Source organism: Bos indicus x Bos taurus, chromosome 26 (assembly GCF_003369695.1).
Source record: "Bos indicus x Bos taurus breed Angus x Brahman F1 hybrid chromosome 26, Bos_hybrid_MaternalHap_v2.0, whole genome shotgun sequence".
In the NCBI taxonomy this organism is placed as follows: Eukaryota; Metazoa; Chordata; class Mammalia; order Artiodactyla; family Bovidae; genus Bos; species Bos indicus x Bos taurus.
The window spans coordinates 33139253-33162498 of record NC_040101.1 but is presented as its reverse complement, the minus strand read 5'-3'; the positions used below and the strand labels follow the sequence as shown (position 1 = coordinate 33162498).

Genomic DNA, 23246 nt, shown 5'->3' with positions numbered 1-23246 from the left:
ACGCTGTGACTTGGCCTCTGCCCCTGCCCCCCTGCCCCCTGGCTGCACACTCACAGCGTCCTCAGGCCTTCCAGGCCCCGGAACATGCCGCTCCGGATGGACTCCAGTTGGTTGGCGGTCAGGTGCAGCTCGCTCACTGAGGCTGCGCCCTCGAAGGCCCCGTCTTCAATCTCCGACACCTTGTTGTTGCTCAGGTTTCTGGGGGAGGACTGTGGAGTTCAGGACGCCCTCCCTGCACCCAGCCCCACGCACAGAGCCCTGACCCCCACGAGGTCTAAGGATTTCCCTTCCCCATCCTGCCCAGCCTCCTGACTGCACCTTCCCGCCAATGAGTAACTCACATTTTCTTCAGATGGGTGAGTTTTTTAAACATCCCGGTGGCCTCCAGGATGGAAATCTCATTGTTGTTTAATCGTCTGTAAGAGGCAACGAAGGGAACTTATACATCCATAAAGGACAGACATTAAAGTATCTTCCAAACTGAGATTATTTGGGACTCAAACAAAGGGGACTCCTGGAAGAATTTCTCTGGCCGAGCGAATTGATCCTATTTCAAAGGAAGGTTGGGCCAAGTGCTAGGGGGGTAAAAGGGGGATAATTTTAACATGAAAAATGCCATGAAATGTACCTATGTAAATAACAGGTGTGTATAGGTATCCACACACATGCACATACATGTGCACAGATTTATATTTTTAGAGAAATAACAATAAAAGAATGGCTTAGGCTACAACTTGAGCTAATGGAACCAGGTCCCCACAAAGAAAGCAAAAGCGTGATTGAGAGAAACTGCCCTGGTTCAGGCTGGTGACCTGCTCTGGGGCCCAGAGACTGCCCTGGGGCGGGGTGGGGAGTGTGTAGGACTGGGAGTCAGGGCACAGGGGCCACTCCCTGCTGGAGCCAGCAGCTGGCATGCTTCTGGGGTGGGGTCTCCAGTGGTCCCCAAAGAAAGCTGCAGCAGAGGAAAACCCAAAGAAGGCCCAGGAGGGTCAGTGGGAGCTGGGGGGCAGGTGAGGGTGTGGGGCAGCTGAAGACCCTCACAGCTCGGCTGTGGCCTGGGGTACGCGCTCAGGGATCTTGGTGAGCTTCAGGCTGGAGCATTCCACCATGCTGGCCTCACAGCGGCACTTGTGAGGACAGACCACGTCGCTGTTGCACTCGCTGTTCAGCTGGTAGTCCTCAGCGCCTGTGGTGAGAGGGCAGAGGCCGGGGGCAGAGGGGCTGCCAGCAGCCCTGCCCTGCGCCCCTGGCCTGCCCGCCCCAGCCCCCTGCCCACCCACTGGCACCATCCCAGCCAGGCTGGCCTTGGTGCCCCCTCCTACCTGGAATGAAGTACTGCTCTTTGGCTGAGGAGAGAAGGAGAAACACTACCATGTTGGGATTGTCCAGGACATGCAGGAACAGCCCAGGCCCCCACCCTGCTGCCCAGCAGAAGCCAGCCCAGGAACCAGGCTAGGGTCGCGAGTCAAAGCCCTGGAGCCCACCCACCCAGCTCCTGAGTGCAGGTCTTGCTGCTGAGCACAGATGTTCCTTGCCCAGACTGATGGGAGTGGGGATGGTACCGCCCCAAGTAAACCGCCCCCAGGGAGCACCAAAACCACAGCAGTGTTCACAGGTGTAAATGGATAATATTTGGGCTTCGAGGCTGACCCCCTGCCACCCCAGAGCCTAGAGGAGGCAACCATCTCTCTGAGGAGAGTTCCCAGGCCTCCTGGGTGTCTCCTAAGTCTTGAAAGAGCACCGTCCTGGGAGTAGAGCAACCTAGGTTCTTGGCAGTCCTCCCTGGGGGATCTGCAGCCAGTCCTCCCGCGGCCTCAGTAAGACCCAAGTCTACAGTGTGGGTCCTACACCCTCCAGCACGGGTCCAGAGAGGTCCAGCCACCCTTGTTGGAACCACCCAGGAAACACCTCAGGGTCCCTGAGCAGACTGAAGGCGGGTGGGCGGCTACCTGAGCACCGGAACTTCTTGCTTTTGATCTGGCCGATGCGCTTGTTGGCAAGGCGTCGGGGGCTGGCACAGCGGGCCCCACTGGTCTCGATGGGGTTGGAGCGCAGGAAGTCTGCCAGCCACTTGAGGTTACAGTCACAGATGAAGGGGTTCTGGGCCAGATGCCTGTCCAGAGGGGGCAGATTGGGGATGAAAGACAAAGCTGCTCACTTGTGTTGGTGGCCACCTGAATGGGGCCTTGCTGGCCCCGACGGAGAAGTGCACCTCCTGAGGACACCACCTGGGGGCGCCCACCCTCTACCACAGCCTCACAGTGGGGCCAGACCTCCATCCCCCCGGACCTTCCAGCTGTCCCTTCAAGCCTCACTCTGTCCCTTCTCCTTCTACTCACGTGTCTCTCCCTCTGTCCTGTGACAGACAGGAGTGGAGGCAGGAGTAACCTAGAGACCAGCCAGGGTACCCCTGTCCTTCCAAGAACGAGATGATGGAATGGGCATTAGAACCCAAGACGGTCAGCATCCAGGGGCCTTTGGGCCCCCGGCGCTATAAGTCCTGGACTGTCCCCTCCCTGTGGCCCCAGGCAGCAGCAGCGTCTGCCCCACAGCCTCGGTCAGGAGGGGGTGGTGGCTGGGGTGGCAAGGCTGCGCCCGCAGCTGGGTTGGAAGGTCTCCAAGTACCTGCTGCAGGTCCCTCAGCTTTCAGTGGAATCTCCATTCCCACCCCAGGCCATGGGGCTGCCTCCCCTTCACTGTTTTACAGGACGTCTCTTGACATAGGAACCTCAGAAAGCATTGTCGAGTAGCTACTTACTGGGGAGCCACTCACATCTTCTCACCAGCTCCCTGCTTTACCAGCAGGCTACATGTGGGGAGGGGGCAGCTGACAGGTGACACCAGCTAAGGGCACACAGATCACTGTAAGTGACCACAGGGGAGCCTTTCCCTTTGGCCCTAACCACTCTGCAGGGCTTCCCTGCAGAGAAGGGAAGCCACTCTGGTGGCTCAGAGGGTAAAGAACCCACCTGCAATGCAGGAGACCTGGGTTCAATCCCTGTGTGGGAAGATCCCCTGGAGGAGGACACGGCAATTCTCTCCAGTATTTTTGCTTGGAGAATCACCATGGACAGAGGAGCCTGGTTGGTGACAGCCCATGGTGTTACAAAGAATCGGACATGACTGAGCTACTAAGCACGCATCCTGTAGGCTCAGATCAGCCACTTCTGAACCTCCCAGCAGCCCCCTTGCCCACCTGTGTCGGGGCCAGTGCAGAGGTGCATGCCCTCCTATCTACACCAAGACAGCCAGGGGGAAAGAACCCAGCACTTGTCCTGGCTCCTGTACCCAAGAGCCAATGCCTCTGCAGTGACCAGCTCAGAGGACGCGCCATGCTGCGGCCACTCTCCCTCCAGGTATTGCTATCAGTTCCAGTCGTCTATGTATTGGTCCCTGCTGGGGTGCAGAGCTTTCCAAGCAGAGAGACGAGCCCTTGCCTAGAGTCTGCACCCAGCTCAGCTCAGACCTTGGCGACTCTGTCTCCATCCATCCCTTCCCAGACTCTACCCTCTGGTCACTGGTCAGGATGCCTGGTGACAGCCTTCCCTGCCAGGTTGTCCCTCCACTCCTCTTTGCAGTGCCCGCTGCCCTTTCCTGCCTGAGTCTTGGCTCCTGTCAGCTCCACCAGGTGCGCCAGACCCCTCCCACGCCTTCTGCCTTCTGCTGGATAGTTTGTTTCCCGATTTGAACTGCCAGTTTATGCAGAGAAGATGTGCTTGCTGCCTCCCCGGGGCAGAATTTGTAGTTAATCTGAAATACACTAGGATTCCGGGGTTACTCTGGGATTGCTCCTGCTGCCCGTCACATCTGTCTGTGCCTTAGTACCCAGCCTCTGCCTGAAAGAATTGCTTGCCTCTATCACAATCTTGGCAGAAAACTCTGTTTAAAATCAACTCAATTATGTTATTCAGGCATGTATTAAAAATGTCCAAGGGGTGCAGAGTAGAATACAGAGTTTTTTAAAGACAGGCTATTTGTGTCAAAGGCAGCCTATAAAAATGCAACCACCCACCAAGGCAAGTGACTTCTGTATAAAGCTAAGTATCTGACATAAAGTCAAATTTTTAGCAGGTGTAAAGAGAGGGCAACTGGGGAAAGAAAATGCTCAAGAGGATAAAAGCACGTTTGGGAAAAAACAATCATCTTGTTAAAGGCACACCCAGAAATAGGTTGCACAAGCTGCCCAACCGTTCTTTTCATGGACATTTCTGAAAGTAGAAGATAGAGGGGAAAACTGATTCCCAGTCTCTTTCTTGGATTATGCATTAAGATGTCGCAACTAAAAATCTTTGGGGCAGACACTCAATATCATTAGTCAAATTAAACCCACAATGAACTACCATTTCACACCTACTAGGATGGCTATAATCATAAAGAAAAGCAATACCAAGTGTGGGCAAGGAGGTAGAGAAATGGGAACCTTCATAACGTTGCTGGTGGAAATGTAAAATATGTATAGCCACTTTGGAAAACAGTGGCAGTTTCTTCAAAAGTTAAACACAAATTTCCCATGTCATCCAGAAATTCCAAGGGAAATGAAACCCTCTGTCCTCACAAAGATGTGTGAGCAAATATTCACAGCAGCATTATTCATAATGGCCCCAAAGTGGAAATGACCCAGATGTCCATCAACTGGGAAGGAAAAACAGAATGTGCATAAATGGAAAATTATTTGTCAATAAAAAGGAACAAATACTCATACATGCTTAGAATATGAAGGAACCTCAAAAGCATTATGCTAAGCAAAAGAATTCAATCACAAAAAATGGTATATCATATGAGTCCATTTTTGTGAACTATCCAGAAAAGGCAAATCTACGAGACAGAAATTAGATTAGTGATTGGGTTAGTGGATGGGCTGGAAATAGGAATTGATTGCAAATGGGCACAAGGGATTTTGGGAGGGTAATGGAAATGTTCTAAAATTGAATTGTAGTGATAGTTGAACAACTGTAAATTTACTAAAAAATCATTGGACTGTACACCCAGAACAGGTCAATTATATGGTATGTAAGTTATACCTCATTCAAGCTTTAAAAAAAATTTTTTTTAATCTCTTGGGGCAAGTAAAATTACAAAATCAATACTGTGACACAGGGCCCTCAGCCACAGATATCAAAGCTATGGACAAATCAAGCAAGATTTGGTGAGTTTAAATCTGCTTGGTTCTGACATAAGACTCTGCCAAGGGTTTAACTACCCAAGGCTATAATAAGACTATCTGATTGTACCTTGGGTTTGCATTTCTTTTACTCTTGTTCTGAACTGTACTTGGGTTATGTATTAGTTGTTCATGGAAGTTCAGTTTTGTTTTACAGCCTTTAATAATGAGACAGTAAAGAATCTGCCTACAATGCAGGAGATGCGGGTTGGATCTCTGGGTTGGGAAGATCCTCTGGAGAAGAGAATGGCTACCCACTCCAGTATTCTTGCCTAGAGAACTCCATGGTTCTCAGAGGAGCCTGGGGGGCTACAGTCCATGGGGTCACAAAGAGTCAGACATGATGGAGCGACTAACACACACATTCTTAGGGAAAAAGCACAATTTGGGGGCAAGCTACCTAATTTCTCAGTGCTGGTGAAGAGATACCCCAAGACAAATGCCTGCTCTACTAGATGTTAGGTGACCTTGGGTCGGTCTATCTCTGCCTCAGTTTCTTAGAAGTAAGGCAGGGATGACAGCACCTACTCCACAGGTTATTGTGTTAAGATAATACACACAAAGAAGAGTGGCCTGGGGTGGCCAGGGGTGATTAATTATCAGTCATGCGATGAATATTAATACTACTATCACCTCTACCTATGGGAAACCTTCCTCTTCTAACACCCTGCTCCAGCTCTGTGCCTTCGTGGCAGTGGCCAAGATCTCAGAAGGTACGGCGTCCAGGAGGGCAGAGGCACTCTTGAAATCCAGCCAGGTAAATGGACACAGACAGAATCCATTCCCCGTGAGCACAATCTATTTGATGAAACCCTTCCACCTTGAAAGCGAGGCAGCACTTCCCAGGAGATCCTCAGCCCTGTTCCCTATCTGCAAGCCTTTCCTGTGTGTGTCCCTAGCCCTGAAATCTCCTTACTGCACTGCTCTCGGATGTTCTGCCAGCTTTGTAAAATAACCCACCTTGCCCGTGTCTCTCCATGACCTCTAATTTCACATGCTTGGCAAGATTTCCTCATGGTGTTCCTTCCCTCTCTCCCTGGCTATACATAAGTTAATTAGCAGGAGTGGGCTACAGGCGGGTGCCTGGCTCTAATGAGTTTGTCTTTGTGGCCGACATCCCTGCTGACAGGCAGGGTTCCCAGGGAGCAGGAGCTGTGTCTTCTACTTGATCTATTTCCCAGCCTCCATGCAGATCTTAGCTGATGGAGAGCATTGCCCAGTGGGTAAACAGTGGTGGGGGTGAGAAAGACAACAATGGCCATGGTAATATTAATAAATGCCCATCGGGCACACATCAAGCACCCATGGGTCAGCACGTCAAGTCAAGCTGCAGGCTCACAGCTAAAGATGCGGAATGTAGTGCCTGAATCTAACCAAATAGTAGAAGTTTCCCTGTACAGAACCATTCCACCTAAAAGATAAGGACTTTTTGTAAAGGTATAACTGCACCAGCATTATCAACTGGAGAAGCAATGTTAAAATTATCATATCACCATTCAGGACCCCTAATGAAGGAGTGGGTCTAGGCACTGAAATCCGTGACGGTGTTTATTAAAAAAGAAAGAAAATCAGATATCGTGAGCCTCCTGATGAAAGTACACAATACTGTGAGGTCATCTTGCCAGAAAAAGAAAAAATACCTGAGCCTGATGCAAGCTCCTAGATGAAAATTTCTATTTGCAGGACATAGAACAGAGGAACATGTGAAACTATACCATAGGGGATGAAGTCAGACTGTGGGGAACTCCACAAATCCAGAAAAGCAGTGTCTTCAAAAAACCAAGTGCAAGGGAAAAGGAGATGGAGAGGATACCTATAGGTTAAAAACAATTTAAGTGACACACCAACAAATATCAGTCAGTTATATCGCATAGACCTCATTTATTTATTTATGAGGGAGGGGATTTTGAAATGCTCTTTATTTTAAATTTTATTTTTGTACAGTTCTTAAATGTTACTTTCCATAGTGACTACAAAATATTGGCTATCTTCCCCGTGTCAGCATCCTTAGTCTGTACCGCCCTCTCCCCCTGCCCTGCGCTTCCCCTCCCCTCTTCCCGCAGTGGTAACCGTTAGTTTGCTCTCTGTATCTATGAGCCTGCTTCTTGTTCATTATAACCACTAATTGGTTGTATTCTTTAGTTTCCACATGTAAGTGATAAATAGAATATTTGTCTTTCTCTATCTGACTTATTTCACTTAGCGTAATGCTCTTTAAATCTACCTGTGTTGCTGCAAAGGGTAAATTTTCATTCCTTTTTGTGGCTGAGTATTCCATGGTATGTTTACAGCATATCTTCTTTAGCCATTCATGTCCTCTTGGACACTTAGGTTGCTTCCATATCTTGGGTATTATAAATAGTGCTGCTATGAACATCGGGGTGTAACGTATTGCATTAGTGTTTTGGGTTCTTTCGGATATATATCCAGAGTCGAACTGCTGAGTGATATGGTAGTTCTATTTTTAGCTTTTTGAGAAACCTCCATACTCTTCTCCACCATGGACATACCAGTTTACCTTTCCACCAACAGGGCATGCATAGGCCTTATTTACATCCTGACTCAAATTATTTTTAAAATTGTATCATATGTAGGAGACATTTGGAAATTTGAACATTAATTAGATCGTTGATGATTTTAAAGAATTGTTGTATTTTCAGATATAACAAGAGTGTTGTGTGTTTTCAGAGTTCTTGCCTTTTATAAATATGTATGAATTCTGTGTTGATGATAAATGATGTCTGGGAGGCATGAAAGGAGGGACATAGAGATGAAGCAAGGCTGACTGGCTGTGAGTTGAAGCTGGGAGACAAGCACTGGGAGGTCTGCTGTGCTACTTTTAAATGCTTATAATTTTGTATAATAAAAGATTAAAGCAAACTCCTAGAATTACTGCTCTCTAATTTTAATTTATAATTATCACTGCTGCCACTGTCTTTCACTTAAGACATTATCAATTGCAAGATGCACTAATATTAATATTTTACGTATCATCAAGAAAGAACAAAATGCTGCCAATTAAATAAGCCATCAAATATAATATGCAATCCAATTCCATAGCTGTTACTGTGGAGACAACGCATGTCTTAAAATCAATGGGTAGTAATAATAATAAAAACTGTAGCCAACATTTAAGAAGCATTTGCAATGAGCCAAGCTCTGTACAAACATCCCTTTTAATCTCATAACAACCCTGTGAAGTTGATGCTAGCATTTTATGAATGAGTAAACTGAGCCCCAGAGAAGCTAACTAACTTGCTTAGGGCCACACAGGCAATAAGAACTGCGGCCTACCAGGCTCCTCCGCCCATGGGATTTTCCAGGCAAGAGTACTGGAGTGGGGTGCCATTGCCTTCTCCTAAGAGGCATAGCTGGAATTTGAACACCTGCCTGTACCTAGAGGCTGTTATCTCCCTGAGGTCCACCTGCTGGGGTGCAGGAGGGGCAAGAGGGCACTCACAGGGTCTGGATGGCCCGCAGGGAGGTGAAGGTGCCCTTAGCAAGACTCTGGATCTTGTTGTCATACAGGGAGAGCAGTGAGAGGTTCTGCAGATCCTGGAAGGCGTCGAGCCGGATGCAGTTGATCTTGTTGGCATTCAGGAGCCTGTGGGCAGAGCCAGGCAGGTGGTGAGGGGAGAGCCACAGAAGTGGACACATCATTTCTTGGGCTTCTTCCTAGGCAACGACCATGCGTTATGTCAGGAAGGAGTCCACGGGAGCAGGAGCAGGGGATCTGGCCCTCTGGATGTGCACTCCATGCAGAGGAGCTGAGAACCAGAGGAGCTGAGAACTCCGGCCGCCTTCTCTATGCACAGGGACCATTTAGTCCCACGTGTCTCTCTTTCAAGGAACTGAAAGGGGTGCCTGCCCCATGGGATTCTGGGACACCCGCGAGCATAGTGGCCAGGCCACCTCCCAAAGGCATTTGGGGGATCCTCCGCTTCCCCTTCTGCTGGGTTTCCCAAGCAGCTGAGAGGGAGTGTCTGGCTTCTGTGCGTCTCGGGCCCTGGGAGAGAACCTTGGCTGAACGCTCATGGCTCAAAGAGCCTGGCCTGGGCCTGGGTGTCCCTCACAGGAGACAACTCCATCCCTAGCAACAGTGAGCATTCAGGAACGCAGGCTGCATCTCAGGGACCTCTCCACTGAGGCATCCTGCGATCAGCTCTGAATCCACTTCTCTGGCCCCTCACAGCCCTGCCAGGTCTGCCATCCCCCAAGCTCCTTGCCTCCAGTGAGTCCCACATCCCAAAGAGGCCGAAAGGGCCAGGCTGAGAGGCCGGAGGAACACTGCCCCCCTCTGTAGGCCCCACCCAAGGTCACTCGCGTTTAGGTCCTTACAGGAGCTGTAGGGTGAACAGGCCTCCAAACACGCCCTGGGGGAGGTCTGTGATCTTGTTCCCATAGAGGACCCTGGAAAGAAGGCAGTGGAAAGGGAGAGTTAGAGGACTGCCCCACACAGCTCTCCAAGCCCTGCCCACACGACGGTACCATCCCTAAGCCTTTCACACTACTGGTCCCACGGGTGTAGGCTTGTTCTAAGAGCGGCCAGTAGATGGCAGTAAAGTGCACTGGGAAGGGGTCATGGTCCCTAATCAGCACAAAGGTGACCTATAGGCTAGAGGCAGCCGTGACCCCCACTGTTTTGAGAGCACCCCCTCACTCACTCTCTGCCCTCAAGCACAGATCCCATGGAAGCCTGCAAAAGGGCCCTTCCAGGGAAGCTCATGGGAAATTAACCTGGTTAGGGATCCGAAAGGAGATTTTTCAGAGAGAAGAAAATCCCAAGGGCAGGAAAAATCATCTTTTCAGAGAATTACAGGCAAAAATGGGATCGATACAGCACATATGGTATGAGCTCCAGCATGTCAAGTGACACTTTCCAGCACTGATAAAATATTATCACAAGAAGGAAACAGACCAAAGTGTTAGCTGGGCTTTGATCTGGTGGCAGGATTGCAAGTGGGTTGTTTTATGCTTTAGAATTTACAGTTTCCTTCATGGAACATGAATTACACACATAATCAGAAAAAAATGCAAATGTTCAAAAAAGACATGCAGGCAGGAATGGGGTCAGACAGAGGGTGGAAGTGTCATGGAAACCTGGAGTGGGGGGGTGTATTCCACTCCAGTTTCACAAGCTGCACCCTCCCACCCCTCCAGCCACTCCTGGAAACACTCCATCTGAGTAAAAACAGCGTGCTATCTCTTTGAGATCTCTCTTGGAGGAGGGCACAGCGGGAGCTAAGTAGGTTCCAGGCTGGCCCGAGTGGACAGCTTCAGTATGTTTTGGGTAGAGGAAACAAAGTGGACAGTAGCTTGAATCTCAGCCAGCCAGCACCAGGAGGCCTCTGCGACATGATCTGATTTGGAAAGCACCCTGAGTTCACTCTGGAGACAATGCACCATGGGACCTCAGGGAGTGAGAGGCTCAGTGAACGGGGGAGTGCAAGCAAGGGTTCTTGGAAAAAGAGACATGGCAACATCTCCTAATTTTCGATGCCACACAGTGCTTTGTAGATTGATGGGTCCCCAATAAACTGTTGAGGGAAGGGAAATACTGGACAGGGTTAGGGAGCAGGTAGGCAGGAAACACGGTCTTCACCATCACCCACCACAGCCTGAGATCAGAGCACGTCTGGGACAAAAGTTATAAGCTGTAGCAGATTTCACAACTAGAGCTGGTGGTTGCTGCCATTCCCTAACCCAGGGAATGCTTAGGAGAACAGAGTACTGGGCCTCTGTGTGGAGGCAGGGTCAACATGAAGGCTGGACTAAGCCAGATGACTGCCACAAGGAATGCTGGGAAAATCCCCACTGCAAAAGGAAGAGCGTCACTGTTGCCAGGGGCAACAGCTCTGCCTAGCTTTTCCATGCACTCAGCCCTTGATTCCCTCCTCCCCCTCCCAGCTGCAGAGGGTCCACCAAGAGGAAGGGAAACCTGAGCACAAGAACCCTGGGCACTGCATCCAGAGAGAGACCCACTGAGGCTGGGTGGGTGGCGACATGTTCCTTCTCTCACACCCACCAGAGGTGCCCTGGGGCGATGCCCTGGACCACTGCAGAGCCTTGGCACTGCTACTCACAGTGAGTTCAGGGACCGGAGGCCCTGGAAGGCATCAGGCGCGATCTCCGAGATCTGGTTGTTGCTCAAGTCTCTGCAAGGTGAGCAGAGGAGAGAAGGTGGCTGAATTCCTCAACGGCCACCAAGCCCTGCCTGCCCCCTGCCTCCCAGATACTATGGGAGGGCAGATATTTCTTTGAAATTAGGAAAGAGAAGGGCCAGTTCTCCTATCTATCCAAGGACCATGCACAGGGGGCAACCCAGCTATCCCCTACACACACCCCTCACAGCCTCAACTGCTCCTATTGGTGCCCAAGCTGAAATGGGAGGATGACAGTCAGTTCTGGTCACGTGCCAGACTCAGACTCAGCATCCCCTTTGGGCCTCATGACTACCCTTCAAGCAGGTGGCACCACCACCATCCCTACATCACAGATGAGCCTGGGAGGAAGGCCGGTGATGACTTGGCCCTAGGCACAGCCATGGGACCCAGAGTCAGCACCTGCCCCAGGGCAGTGGCATGCTTGGGCTGGGCTTTGCCCTATGCTGACCCCCAGGAAACAGCAGAAGACACTCACATCCTCCGCAGCTTTCTGTAGGGAGAGAAGGCCCCCGGGGGGATGGACTTGATCCCATTGAGCTCCAGCCGGCTGCAGAGAGAAAACAGAAGGACAAGGGCAGGTGGCCCCACCCAAGTTGTTGTTGAAACCAGGCCCTTTACCCATCAGTCCCTGCTCCCATCCTCGTCTGGAGTAAGGGGGCTGCAGCAGAGAAAAGGAGCTGGTTTTGAGTGCCATTATCCCAAGCTGGTGTGGCTGAAAGGGGCTCATGTACAATGTTAATACTAAGAAACCAATTCTAGCAGACTGGCCCAGCTGGGCTGGACAGATGAACCACAGAGGGACACCCTGCCCCAACCTTCCAGAGTGCCAGCCTTGGGCAGAGAGCTCAGCCCAACTGAGGCAAAGTGTAGAGGGGCCTCGGGGTAGTGCCCGCTCTGGCTCCTCCCTGGACCACCAGAGCCTGGCCGGCCCTGCCTGTACTCACATCTCTGTCATGGCCTCGGGCAGGTTGGCAGGGATGGCGGTCAGGCCTTTGCCACGACAATCCACGATGCCGTTGCTGCAGGCGCACATGGCCGGACAGGAGCCGGAGGAGAGGGTGCAGGAGGGCGTGCGCCCCGCCTCCCCCTGGCCTGCGGAAACAGAGCCCGATGTTTGCTAAACTTGAATCTGAACCTAACTCTGCTGCATGAGAGTGTGAATTGCACACTAAGAAATCCTAGCCTCAGTTCTGAAGCTCTGGGTTCTAGTCCAAGTCACTGGACACTTCTGGCTTGAATACAAGGACCGTATTTACCAGTGCACACTGCGCCACATGTTGTGGTAAGGGTTGTGTGTGTAACATCTCAGTGACTCCTACTGCACAACCCTGCAAAGAGCGTGATATCATCGTGGCCACTTTCCAGGTGAGAAAATGGAGTCCTCGATATTAATCTGTGGAAGTGACACCGCTAATGAGCGGTGCATTCAGGGTGAAGCCCAGTGTCTGATGTAAGGGCCCATGTCTTTTAATACTGATGTATCACTTATACCGAGTGTACCGTCTTAGGTGTAGAGCTGATCCAATTCCCACATATGGATACAGTCACAGAACCACCCCCTCAACAGGGAATATTTCTATCACTCAAGAAGTTTCCCTCATGCTCCTTCCCTGAAGTAGCCGGTGTTCTGAGATCTCTCACCAAAGATTTGTTCTGCTTGTCTGTGGACCTGAGCAAAACCAGACCGCAGGCTCTCTTACATCTGGTTTCTTTTCACTCAAGGTAAAATTTTTGAGATTCGCCCATTGTACTGTATGAGTACACAGTTTTTTCTTTTTCATTGCCGAGTTATAGTCTATTGTACGGCTCTGTCATCACTGGCTAATCCAATCTCTTGCTGGTAGACATGCGGGTGATCTCCAACTTTGGGATATCATGAAAGAAACTGCTTGGCTATTCTCAGCCCTGTGTTTTGCATAACACACGCACACCCCCAGCCCGGAGCTGCAGGGTCGTGTCTCACACACACAGCAGCCCTGAGCACAGGGGCACCGGCGCTGAGGAGGAGGAGACAGCCACCCCACCCCATCCCCAGCTTCATGCTGAGGAGAGGACGCCGACCTCTGTGTGACTGGTGGGCTCGGGTCCACAGGCTTGGGAGAAATGGGCAGCATCTGATCCTCTTTCATGAATCTGTGAGCTGGTCACTTACTCAGCAAACATTCCCTGAGCATCTATCTCTGTGTCGAGTGTGAGCAAAGTGCTAAGAAATGACCAGAGAATATGTCACATGTGCCCATGTGCTCATGGACCTTGCAACCAGTCCCTGGGAAGTCCCATCTGGGTCTCTGCAGGGTGAGGACCAGGCGGGGCAGCAAGGCGGGGAGGGTGTACCCAGCAGGGGAGCAGCCTGCCAGGAGGCCAAGGTGGGAGGCACCTGCTCCTGGGAAGGGCAGAGAAGAGCCCACTGGGACGGAAGACTGAGGGGGCCACTAGGTGGAGGAGGCAGAGATGACCTGGCCCAGCCTCGAGGAGCCCAAGGCCAGCTTGGACTCTACCAGGAGCACCGGGAGGCCTGGTGAGGATGAAGCAACAGTAACCAGTCCAAATTTGTCCGTCCCTTTACGTTTTTCTGGCTGCAGAGTGGAGACTGGAAGGACCAGACAGGAGGTGGGGTGGCCGGAGAGGAGGCCCTTGCAGGACCCCCGGTGGAAGATGGAGGTACAGGCTCTGGAGTCTGTCTCGCCTCAAACCAAGGCTTTAGGCCCAATTCAATGGCTTTTCAAAGTAGCACAATGAGGGAAGGGAGAGGCGGGAATAGGAGGGGGCAAGGAATGGAGGAAGTGAGGGGTGGGAGTTGACGGGCTGGAGGGGAGGGGAGGGAGGAAAGGGCTGGCCGCATTGGGTAGAAGCAAAAGCGAGGCATTGAGTAGAAGGGATGGGGCAGAGGGACAAGGGGCAGGCAGCAGGAAAGGACTGATGGTGGGGACCGGAGGGGAAATGCAGTGGAGGCAGGAGGCGATGCGTAGACAAAGGCAATGCCTGAGAGCAGGAGGTAGTGGCTGAAGCAGGAGAAGGAGGTGACTGAGGACAGGAGGCAGTGAGTCTGGACAGGAGAGAGTGAGTGAGCGTAGCAGATGGCATGTGGTCCAAGAGGCGTCCACGGATGAGGACAGGGGGTCTTGGGTGACCCAGATGTGAATGCGTGGTGACAGGAGGCCCTGGGTGGGAACAGGAGGCGGGCAGGAGGCAGGCGATGGGGATCTGAGAGCCCAAGCAGGGCTGGCACCCACCTGAGCAGCTGAACTCACTCTTCTGGACCTCAGCCACATTGAGGCCGCGCAGGCCAGCGGGGCCGGAGCACTGGGTGAAGAGCCCGATGGTTGGCCGTTGCCTCAGCCACTGGGAGAGCCAGGCCAGGTGGCAGTCACAGAACAGGTGGTTGGAGTGCAGGCGGCTGCAGGGGATGGGCGAGGACAGGGAGGCTCACAACCAACCTGGGTCCCCAGCCCCTGGAAATACTGGGGCAGAGCCCCTCCGCTCAGCAGGGGTAGGGGGTCGAGCCCCTGGCACTCCACTCGGTCGGTCGGGGCACAGCCTACACCCAGTCAGCTTCGCAGCTCAGGCCCCAAGAGCTGGAGATTATTTGAGCAGGGGGAAGCCTCCCTCCTCTCCCAGCACTGGGGGCAGCCCTTTGGCTGGAGTGTGCCCCGTGAAGACACACTCACTGAGCCCACAGACACCCTCCCCTCAAATCACTTAACTCACCTTCCAACCCAAAAACAAATTATCTGCTGTCCAAGGGAAACATCCAACATAAAAGACATTCAACGTCCTTCCCTTTTAGATCACTCCCCCTCCCCCAGCTCGACTCAGCCCCCTCCCTGGGGTGACCTCTGGGGTCTCAGAGGAGGCCGAGCTCTCCCCACCCCCACTCCGAGCCCCAGTACCCTCCCAGCTGGGCGCTGTGCTCTCAGGCACCCCGGGCTGACTCACAAGGTCCGCAGCTTGGGCATGTGGTTGAAGCTGGACACGGGGATCGTGGTGATGTTGTTGTTGTTCAGGGTCCTAAGTGGGGTGGGGGGGAACCAAGGTCACTTAGCATCGGCCCAGCAGGAAGCTGCGCGGGAAGGGGGGGACCTGGCTTCCCTCTCACATTGCGCTCACGGTTCACCCTCAAGGGACCAGCGCTGGGCTGGACCCCGGGGGTTATGCCAGAGAGCCACCTGAGGTTTTCCCAGAGGAAAACCCTGAGCTGGGACAGTGACGAAGAGCCAGCTGTGCCATAAACTCTGAGGCTGGTAGGACAGGGGACGGGGAGCCAGGAGGGGAGGATGGGTGCAGACTCTGGCTGGCTTGGAAGAAAGCATGGGGCTCACACAGACAGAGGGAGGAAGAGGAGGCATTCAGGCCTCGTGTGTTAGAAACTCTGGAGAGACACAGCCACTCACGCTGGGGCTTCATCACAAGCAGTTTAAGCCTGGGTCATGCTGCCACAGGCAGGATCCCACGAGCACGAGCCCTTCTATCCTCGGGCAGCAAGTCCTGGCCTAGAGCCCACCTCCCAGGTACGCCCGCCTTTCGCGCGGCTGCTGGGTCCCTGATGCCTGTATCAGCTTGGCTCTCCTGCCTTTGCCACCCTTCCTAGGCTTTACTTACAGCACCTCTAACCCCCGCAGAGCCCGGAAAGCTCCTTCCTCAATGCAGCCAATCTGGTTCTTGTCTAGCTGTCTGTGAAGCAAAGGAACGTGGTAGAGAGGACAGCACGTTACCTATGGCAGGGATGACCCAGCATTCCACCCAGCGCTCCACTACTTCCAAACACAGAAGCCTGACCCCAATCATTTGCCCAGTATACACACAGCGATCCAACCGGTAATCGTTAACAAAAGCTTAAAGTCTGTCTTATTTTTAAAACAGTAAGTATAAGCAAGAGTTATATTAGCAGGTACCACCTCCACTTTAGAGACCACCTAGAGGGTGCTGGCAGCTGTAAAATGAGAGTCTATCATAGGAGCCGTGGCAGCCAGAGCTGGCAAACAGATTTCAGCCTGAGGGCTAAGAGAGACCGACTCAAGGCAGCTACCTGGACTGCTGCTTCCAGAATAAACTGAAGCTGTGATTGGGCTCCTTGGGGAAGAATGCAATGATCGATTACCAATGTCTACTACAGGCACCAGGAATAGGAGGAGGGTGACAAGCATGCCAGGCATTTGCCATCACTACAGCAGTCAGACCTGGGGTGGGTTGGAGTTATAAGCTTGGACTAGAATAAATATGAATAATAGAAATAAACCATTACATTTACACAGCTTTCAACAGAGTGTATTCATTTCCAGGTCTCATTTCAAACTCAGAGCAAGCTTGTGACATAAATATGATGCCCCCGTTTTGCAGAGCAATATATAGAGGCTCATTGAAATTAACTGACTTGCAACAGCTTATACAATTTGGACCTGCCAAAAAAAAAGGGGGGAACAGTCAAACCCAACTCTCCCCACCCACTGAAGGGCAAGGGTACAGAGAGTGTTCATTTCAATGGAACAAGAATCCCACTGTTGATGACACTCCTTTCAACCCAGTCCCACAAGGCTGATGAAGTGCTTTCTCCCACCCCAGATTGTTCCAGAAGACCATGCTGGCATGAGCCGTCTCACAGCCCAGACCTGCTCCCTGGCTGCCTGGACCACAGGGCTCAGGAAGACCCATCAGGATGCTGCCAGGGGTGCCCTGCAGCCCGAAGCCCCCTTCCTTCTCAGGCTTATACTCACAAATTTTTGAGATCTGTAGCGCCACGGAAAGCCTTTCTGGGGATGGCCTGGATGGTGTTCTCACTTAGGTCCCTGTGAAGACAAAGCCAGAGGGAGAAAAAAATAATCAGAAACATTTCTCCAGAGCACCCTGAAGAGCCAGGGAGGTCAAGCGAGCCAGACAGTACCCTGACCAGACAGAGCTGTGTCCTGGCACCTGGGACAGTGCTCAGCACACAAAGATCACTGGCAAACATTTATCGAATGAATGAGTGAACGAGTCAGAGCTCAGGCCCCCACCACTGCCCCTTCTCTGGGCAGAGGGTTTGCAGCTAGAGGGTGCAGCCTGAGGCAGTGGTCAGATAATCGGCTCTGCCAGCCCCCAACCCTTTACGCCAGATCCGTGGGGGTCAGCTCGGCCCCAAGGCATCCTCCAGGGCTGCAAAGGAAAGAGGAGGGGCTTCTCGACAGAGCCCCCAGCTGCCCCACACCTGTAGAGAGTCTTCTGATAGCTCACTCTGTGTTCTACTGAGCAGGAACAGAAGCGCCAGAAGAAGGCACAGCTGGATCCCAGGTAACCCAGCAGTAGGGAGCCCACCTAGGTCAGGAACTCCAGGCTGGAGCTGACTCCAGGTGCTGTGGTCTTGGGGTCTGCGGGGACCAGGGCTGCTACGAAGCCTGGGGACTAAGCATGCCCACCTAGGAACACAGGACTGCATCCTAGCCCTGAGGCGTGGAAGGCAGGGACCACCCGGGACTTCGTCACCTCCCCCTTATTAACATCCTGAAGTGAGGGAGAAGGCACTGCACGGCCTTAGCAAACCAGCCTCCCCTCCCTGGCAGGACTGGGCCTCGGGCTCCTGTCCACTTGCCTCTCCTCCCTCTCTCAATCCTCATTGCAGACTTCATAAATGCCCCTTTGCTTCCCACAGTGGGGATAGCAACCTCCCCAACCCCTGCCCCGCCCAGCACGTCACAGTGTGGGGCAAATACTATCACCATCCCCACTGCAGGAAGTGGGAAAGGGAGGCTCAGAGAAGTGAGGCGGCTTCTTTAAGGGAAAAAAGCTGCTGGAGGTGGGGGTGGGGGTAGGGGGAGTGCTCCAGAGGCTGAGCCTAGCAGTCAGGTCCCAGAGCCTCCCCATACACGGCAGCGGATCTGGCAGCGGATCTCCGACAATCTCTGATGGCCTGGGCTGCTGGTCCCGACTCAGGAACCTATGTCGGACAGTTCGGCAGACCTCGGACCCTCCTCCTGGGCTAGATCCTTGGGGCTTTCACCATTTCCTTCCTCTCAGCCATTCACCCCATGAGCCTCAGGGTTTACTTTGAGCCCCAAGAACACAGCCCACGGGGCTCCCCACTGGGAATTCCCTAAGCTGTGGGAACTACCCCCCATGGCCTGAGTTTTTCTGGTTGAGACAATGAAACAGAAGTGCCGAAGCAGAGTGCACGGGGCCCTGACCTCAGAAAGGCTGGTTCGAATCCCCTCTCCCCACTTCCTGGCTTTGCATTTGTGGGTTTACCCTTTTTCCTCCTGAGCCCTAGTTTCCTTGTGTGCAAAGTGGGGGAACAGCTGCGCCTAAAACCCTGCCCCTCAAACAGAGTGTGAGCCGACATCTCCGAGCTCCCTTCTCTCCAAACCCCAGCCCCTCCTGTCCCCCAGCCACCTAACCCGCCCCAAGCACCTGTGGTCTCAAGGGGCTTTGTCACCATCACACTCCATGTTCCCTGCTCGCTCTCTCCTTGAAAGAAGGCATCTCAAGCCTGCGACATAGACTCTCCTCTCTCTCCTCCATAACTACATTTCAGCTGTGTCTGGCTTCATCTAACCAGCCTGTCTCTGTCCCAGCTAAGCAGTTCGCCCTTCAGCCAAGCCTGGCAGGGAACTCTGGGCTGAACTCCCCACCGTTATTCCATTTAATCCTCACTACAGCCCTGCAAGGAAGGTTTTTTATTTGTATTGATCAGTGTATTGATTTAGGCCAACCTTGTTCCAGAAAGGCTTGCAGGTGGCTTATAGGGATTTATAAAACAGCAAGAGTGCAGAAGTAAAAAGTAGGGCAAAGAGAAGACAAATCAATAGTGGACACCGAGCATGCAATATCACATGACCCATATAGCTGCCGGGTCCAGGATTGAGGGTGGGTGTCAAGCTTTCTGAGAGCCCATGCGTAAAGGGAAAACTGGTCAGTTAATTGCATCCTCGATACATGTATAAACTCAAAAGAACCTATTTCTCAGGAGTATAGCTGTTTTGGGCACTAAGATGCGACAAGAATTTCTCCAGGGGTCTTTGTAAAAAATGACTGAGTGTCCTAATCAATAACATTAGATCCATATAATAAATGGGTTTCATGTGTCTGTTTCTTAGAGTAGCATCGCATCAAAGTATGATTCGGGCAGAGCAATTCTGTAAGGATGCACACCAGGAACTAAGTGGGGAGAGGAGGGGCAAGAATGGTCTGTCAGAGGCAGGAGGCATGAGCCTGGCTTGATCCAGGAACAGCTGGGAGCAGGAGGGGGGTGGGTGGAGGGTGTTGAAAGGAAAAAGCCTTGCCAAGCAGAGGAGGTGACAGTTACACCAGAGAGGGGTGTGATCTGATGGCCTTTTAGACATGGCTCTGGGGCACCAAAGCTTATAGAGAAAAGATTCTGCCCCCAATGGAAACCAAGTGCCACTTAATGAGGTGAGAGTCCAAGGCTGGGTATAGGTATGGTGCCCTTGCTGTTAAAAAGAGTAAAGGAAACTGAATTTGAGACCCTGGAAGAGGCCAACGTCTAGACCACAGGGAAACAGCTGAGCTTTGGAAAGTCCAGGACATGCAGAGTGCTAGCAGAAAGGGCGGTGCAGAGACCCCAGACTCTGCAATGGAAGGATCTAAACGCAGCTCCTGCTTCTGCCGTTTACAGCCGTGGGCCCCGGAAGCTACGCAGTTGAGAACTTCAGTTTCCCTATTTGTAGTATGAGAGTTAAACTATCTAGTCTACAGGGCTTTGAAGAAGATTAAGAGAGTTCATGTATTTACGGTTCTGTTCGAGTCCCTCCATTTGGCAGTTTTTAAGAAACGCTGGCTTTGTCCCAACTGAAGCAAGGTCCCCCGATCCCTTTGCTAAGGTTCTGGTGTTTCCAATTTTCTCACTAGTCACTAGGGGGCGCCAGAAGCCGTCCCTGGACCTGGATGCCTGCTCAGCCATTTGGCAAACCCAAAACTATTCTTTACTTTTTTGCCCCAGCTGATCTCCTACCTGGTCAACAACTATCTTGTCTTTTCCAAGCCTCTGTGAAATAAAGTTCCTCATCTCCATTTTCACCACGTTGGCACGCAACCTCCAAAGGTCCCACCTACGACTTTCCTTATCATATTTCCCCAGGTCCAGAGCCTCCTGCTAAGTCGCTTTAGTCGTGTCCGACTCTGTATGACCCCATGGATGGCAGCCCACCAGGCTCCCCTGTCCCTGGGATTCTCCAGGCAAGAACATTGGAGTGGGTTGCCATTTCCTTATCCAATGCATGAAAGTGAAAAGTGAAAGCGAAGTCGCTCAGTCTGACTCTTAAGTCTGACTCAAGAGTACTGGAGTGGGGTGCCATTGCCTTCTCCAGAGCCTCCTAGGTCTCCCCTAAACTTGGTCGTTGTTGCTCCCATGCTCCTCTCTCGGTGACCTTATCAGAGACCCTGAAGTGAGGTGAAGTGAAGTGAGGTGCATGCGTGGCCCCGGGCGTGTCAGAGCAGGATGCGATATACTGAGAGGGGCCATCCTGGAAGAGGGGTGCTCTGGAGCTGGAAGGACAAACCAAAACCCGGAGCAGCTGGTGACCTGATCCTGGCCAAAGGAGGCCCAGGGCACACAGCCACAGGGCAGACAGCAGCTCAGAGGCAGCTTCAGGCCGGACAGCAAGAATCAGGTTACCAGAGCAAGGATGCAGCAGCCAGACCAGGGACTGGCCTACAGGTAAGAATGAGGTCCTAGATTTCTGACAGGCTCCCAGAGATACAGATGCTGCTGGTCCAGGAAGCACACACTGAGAGGCCAAGGAGTAGAGGCTGCTGGCTGAGAGCCACAACCGAGTGTCACCATGGCGACTTGGGGTCAAGGAGCCCTGTCTCACTCACTTAAATCATGTTGTCTTGGGTGAGTCACCTAACCTCTCTGGCCTCGGTTTTCTCATCTGCAAAATGGGGGTAAGAAGCGGCACCTACCTTGTAGGATCTGATATGACAGGCACTGGGTGCTCGCCACATAGGCTGCCGTCCCCTCAAATCCCTTCTGCCACAGGACCTTTGCCCTTCCGTTTCCTCTGCCAAAACTATTCTCCCTCCACTCTTCCCCTGGTAACTCCTACTCATCCTTCATATCTCAGTCTACAGACATCTCCCTTCACAGCTCCCTCTGCTACAGGTTCCCAAGGCCCCTGTGATTTTCCTTCTCAGCACAAATCCAGGCTTATAATGAAATATTTGTGTAATGAATGTAATAAAATATTGATTTTTGGTTTTTTTGATTTAGCCTCCAATCTATGGCTCCAGACCGTTGTATCCCTCCCTAGATGGAGTGCACTGCAGGGGCTCAGTAACATTTAGCTGAATAAAGTGGTTCCCTCCATGAGTCTCTTGCAGCAATCCCTCTGCATTTTCCTGACTAAACAAGGAGTTAGGACAGGCCTTGGGGTTGAGAGGGGAAAGCAGGGACCTGGGGCAGGATGGCTGGTTCTGTGTCAACTTTGTGGAACAAACCTCTTCCCGGACACAGGGTACGGTTGTTCCTTCTCTGCCTGACATCCAGCTACAGAGAGGTCTGAAGAGTGGGTGGGGGGCATTGCGCTAGAGAAGCATTTGTGGCCACTGGGGTTAGAATCAACTTGCCCTTCCCACATCCTGACATAACTCCGGTCACCACCCTCCATGGCTCTGAGGTGGTCCCAGCTGCATGAGCAAAGGGGATGAGGAGCCTCTGACAAAGATGACTGAGTGACTCTCGTGGGACCCAGAAGAAGAGAGGGAACTGGACCCCTGGAGTCCATGGAGGGGGTCTCGAACTCAGGGTGCAAATAATCCCCTGCCTGAACCCCACCCCCAAAGATGAGGGGTGCTGAGAGGCAGGCTGCGGCTAATAGCACCCTCCTGGAGTCTGGTACACCCCAGTGAGCCCAGAGACCCAGCTGGGTCCCTTCTCTTCAGGGAGGCCCACACCCTGGCTCAGACACCCTCCCAGAAGCCCTCGCTCCTGCTGCCCTCCTCCCGCCAATCCCTTCAGCCTCCGCCAGGGCTGGGGAGGTGGGGGCTGGGAAGCCGAGGTTGAGACCCCATGTTCTCACTGCTAATCCCCCTTCACGCTCTAAGTAGATTGGGTCCTGCCGGCAGCCTGGCCTCTGAGAGAATCAGTGGGGGGCCCAGACAAAGCCAGACTTGGCCTGGGTTCCTGCCCCCACCCGACAGCCCCATTGCAGAGCTCGGGGCCTGCTCAGTCTGCCTCTCAAGACATGTGGAGTCTCTGGGCAAACTGTCCTGTCCTCTCGTCTGACTGGTTACCATGAGCTCACCCAATATGGAGCCTGGAGGAAACCAGGGCAGCCTGACTACTCCAAGCCACCTAGCACAGGGCTCTTTTATCAGATTAAGGATCTAAGCCTTGGAGCAGACAAAGGCAGCTGAGCACCTACCCACTGAGGGACCTCATGCCAGTTTCCAAACCCCTAGAGCCTCTGTCTCCTCCTCTATAAAGTGGGAATAATCATGGGGCCATGGAGCTTAACTGAGGCTCTGTGTGTATGGTACTTTTGACTGGGGTGGGCAGTCGATTGCCACTGCGAATTGTCTTTACGAGCCTTGGGGCTGGGGGTGTGGGGAGAGTCAGGGTTGAAAATTCTAGGACTTGGAATCGGGGACGGGAGTGAGGCTGGAGGCTCGCTCTGCCACCAGCCTGCCGCGTGACCTCGGGCACGACCTGCAGTTAGTTCCCAGCACCTTGGTCTCCACTTCCAAAAGTACCAGCCTCCCCGAGAGGTCAGGAGGGCGGAATGACACATGGGTGGGCCCAGCTCAGAGCAGCTTCCCTCACGCTGCTGCTGCTGTAAGTGCCACCCAAGACCCCTTGGCGGGTGACAGCACCCACGTCTCTGGCACCTGGACCAGCAGCAGCTGAGCCACCTGGGAGATTCAGAAAGATGGACCTTCTGGCCCCACCTACTGAATCTGAATCTGCATGTTAGCCAGACCCCCAGTGATTCACA

General features: G+C 52.6%; 1 protein-coding gene across 1 annotated transcript in view; it reads right to left on the bottom strand.

Moving 5' to 3' along the window:
- The window catches only part of SLIT1 (slit guidance ligand 1), a 174788-nt gene that overhangs the window by 45749 nt on the left and 105793 nt on the right, over positions 1-23246 (bottom strand). The window contains exons 5-18 of the mRNA XM_027528881.1: positions 17037-17108; positions 15925-15996; positions 15262-15333; positions 14559-14722; positions 12270-12417; positions 11801-11872; positions 11245-11316; positions 9500-9571; positions 8622-8765; positions 1950-2113; positions 1323-1346; positions 1042-1186; positions 342-416; positions 55-198 (exon numbers count right to left, since the gene is read on the bottom strand). Coding sequence (XP_027384682.1) covers positions 55-198; positions 342-416; positions 1042-1186; positions 1323-1346; positions 1950-2113; positions 8622-8765; positions 9500-9571; positions 11245-11316; positions 11801-11872; positions 12270-12417; positions 14559-14722; positions 15262-15333; positions 15925-15996; positions 17037-17108 — 1440 coding nt within the window. The remainder of the gene's footprint in view (positions 1-54; positions 199-341; positions 417-1041; positions 1187-1322; positions 1347-1949; positions 2114-8621; positions 8766-9499; positions 9572-11244; positions 11317-11800; positions 11873-12269; positions 12418-14558; positions 14723-15261; positions 15334-15924; positions 15997-17036; positions 17109-23246) is intronic.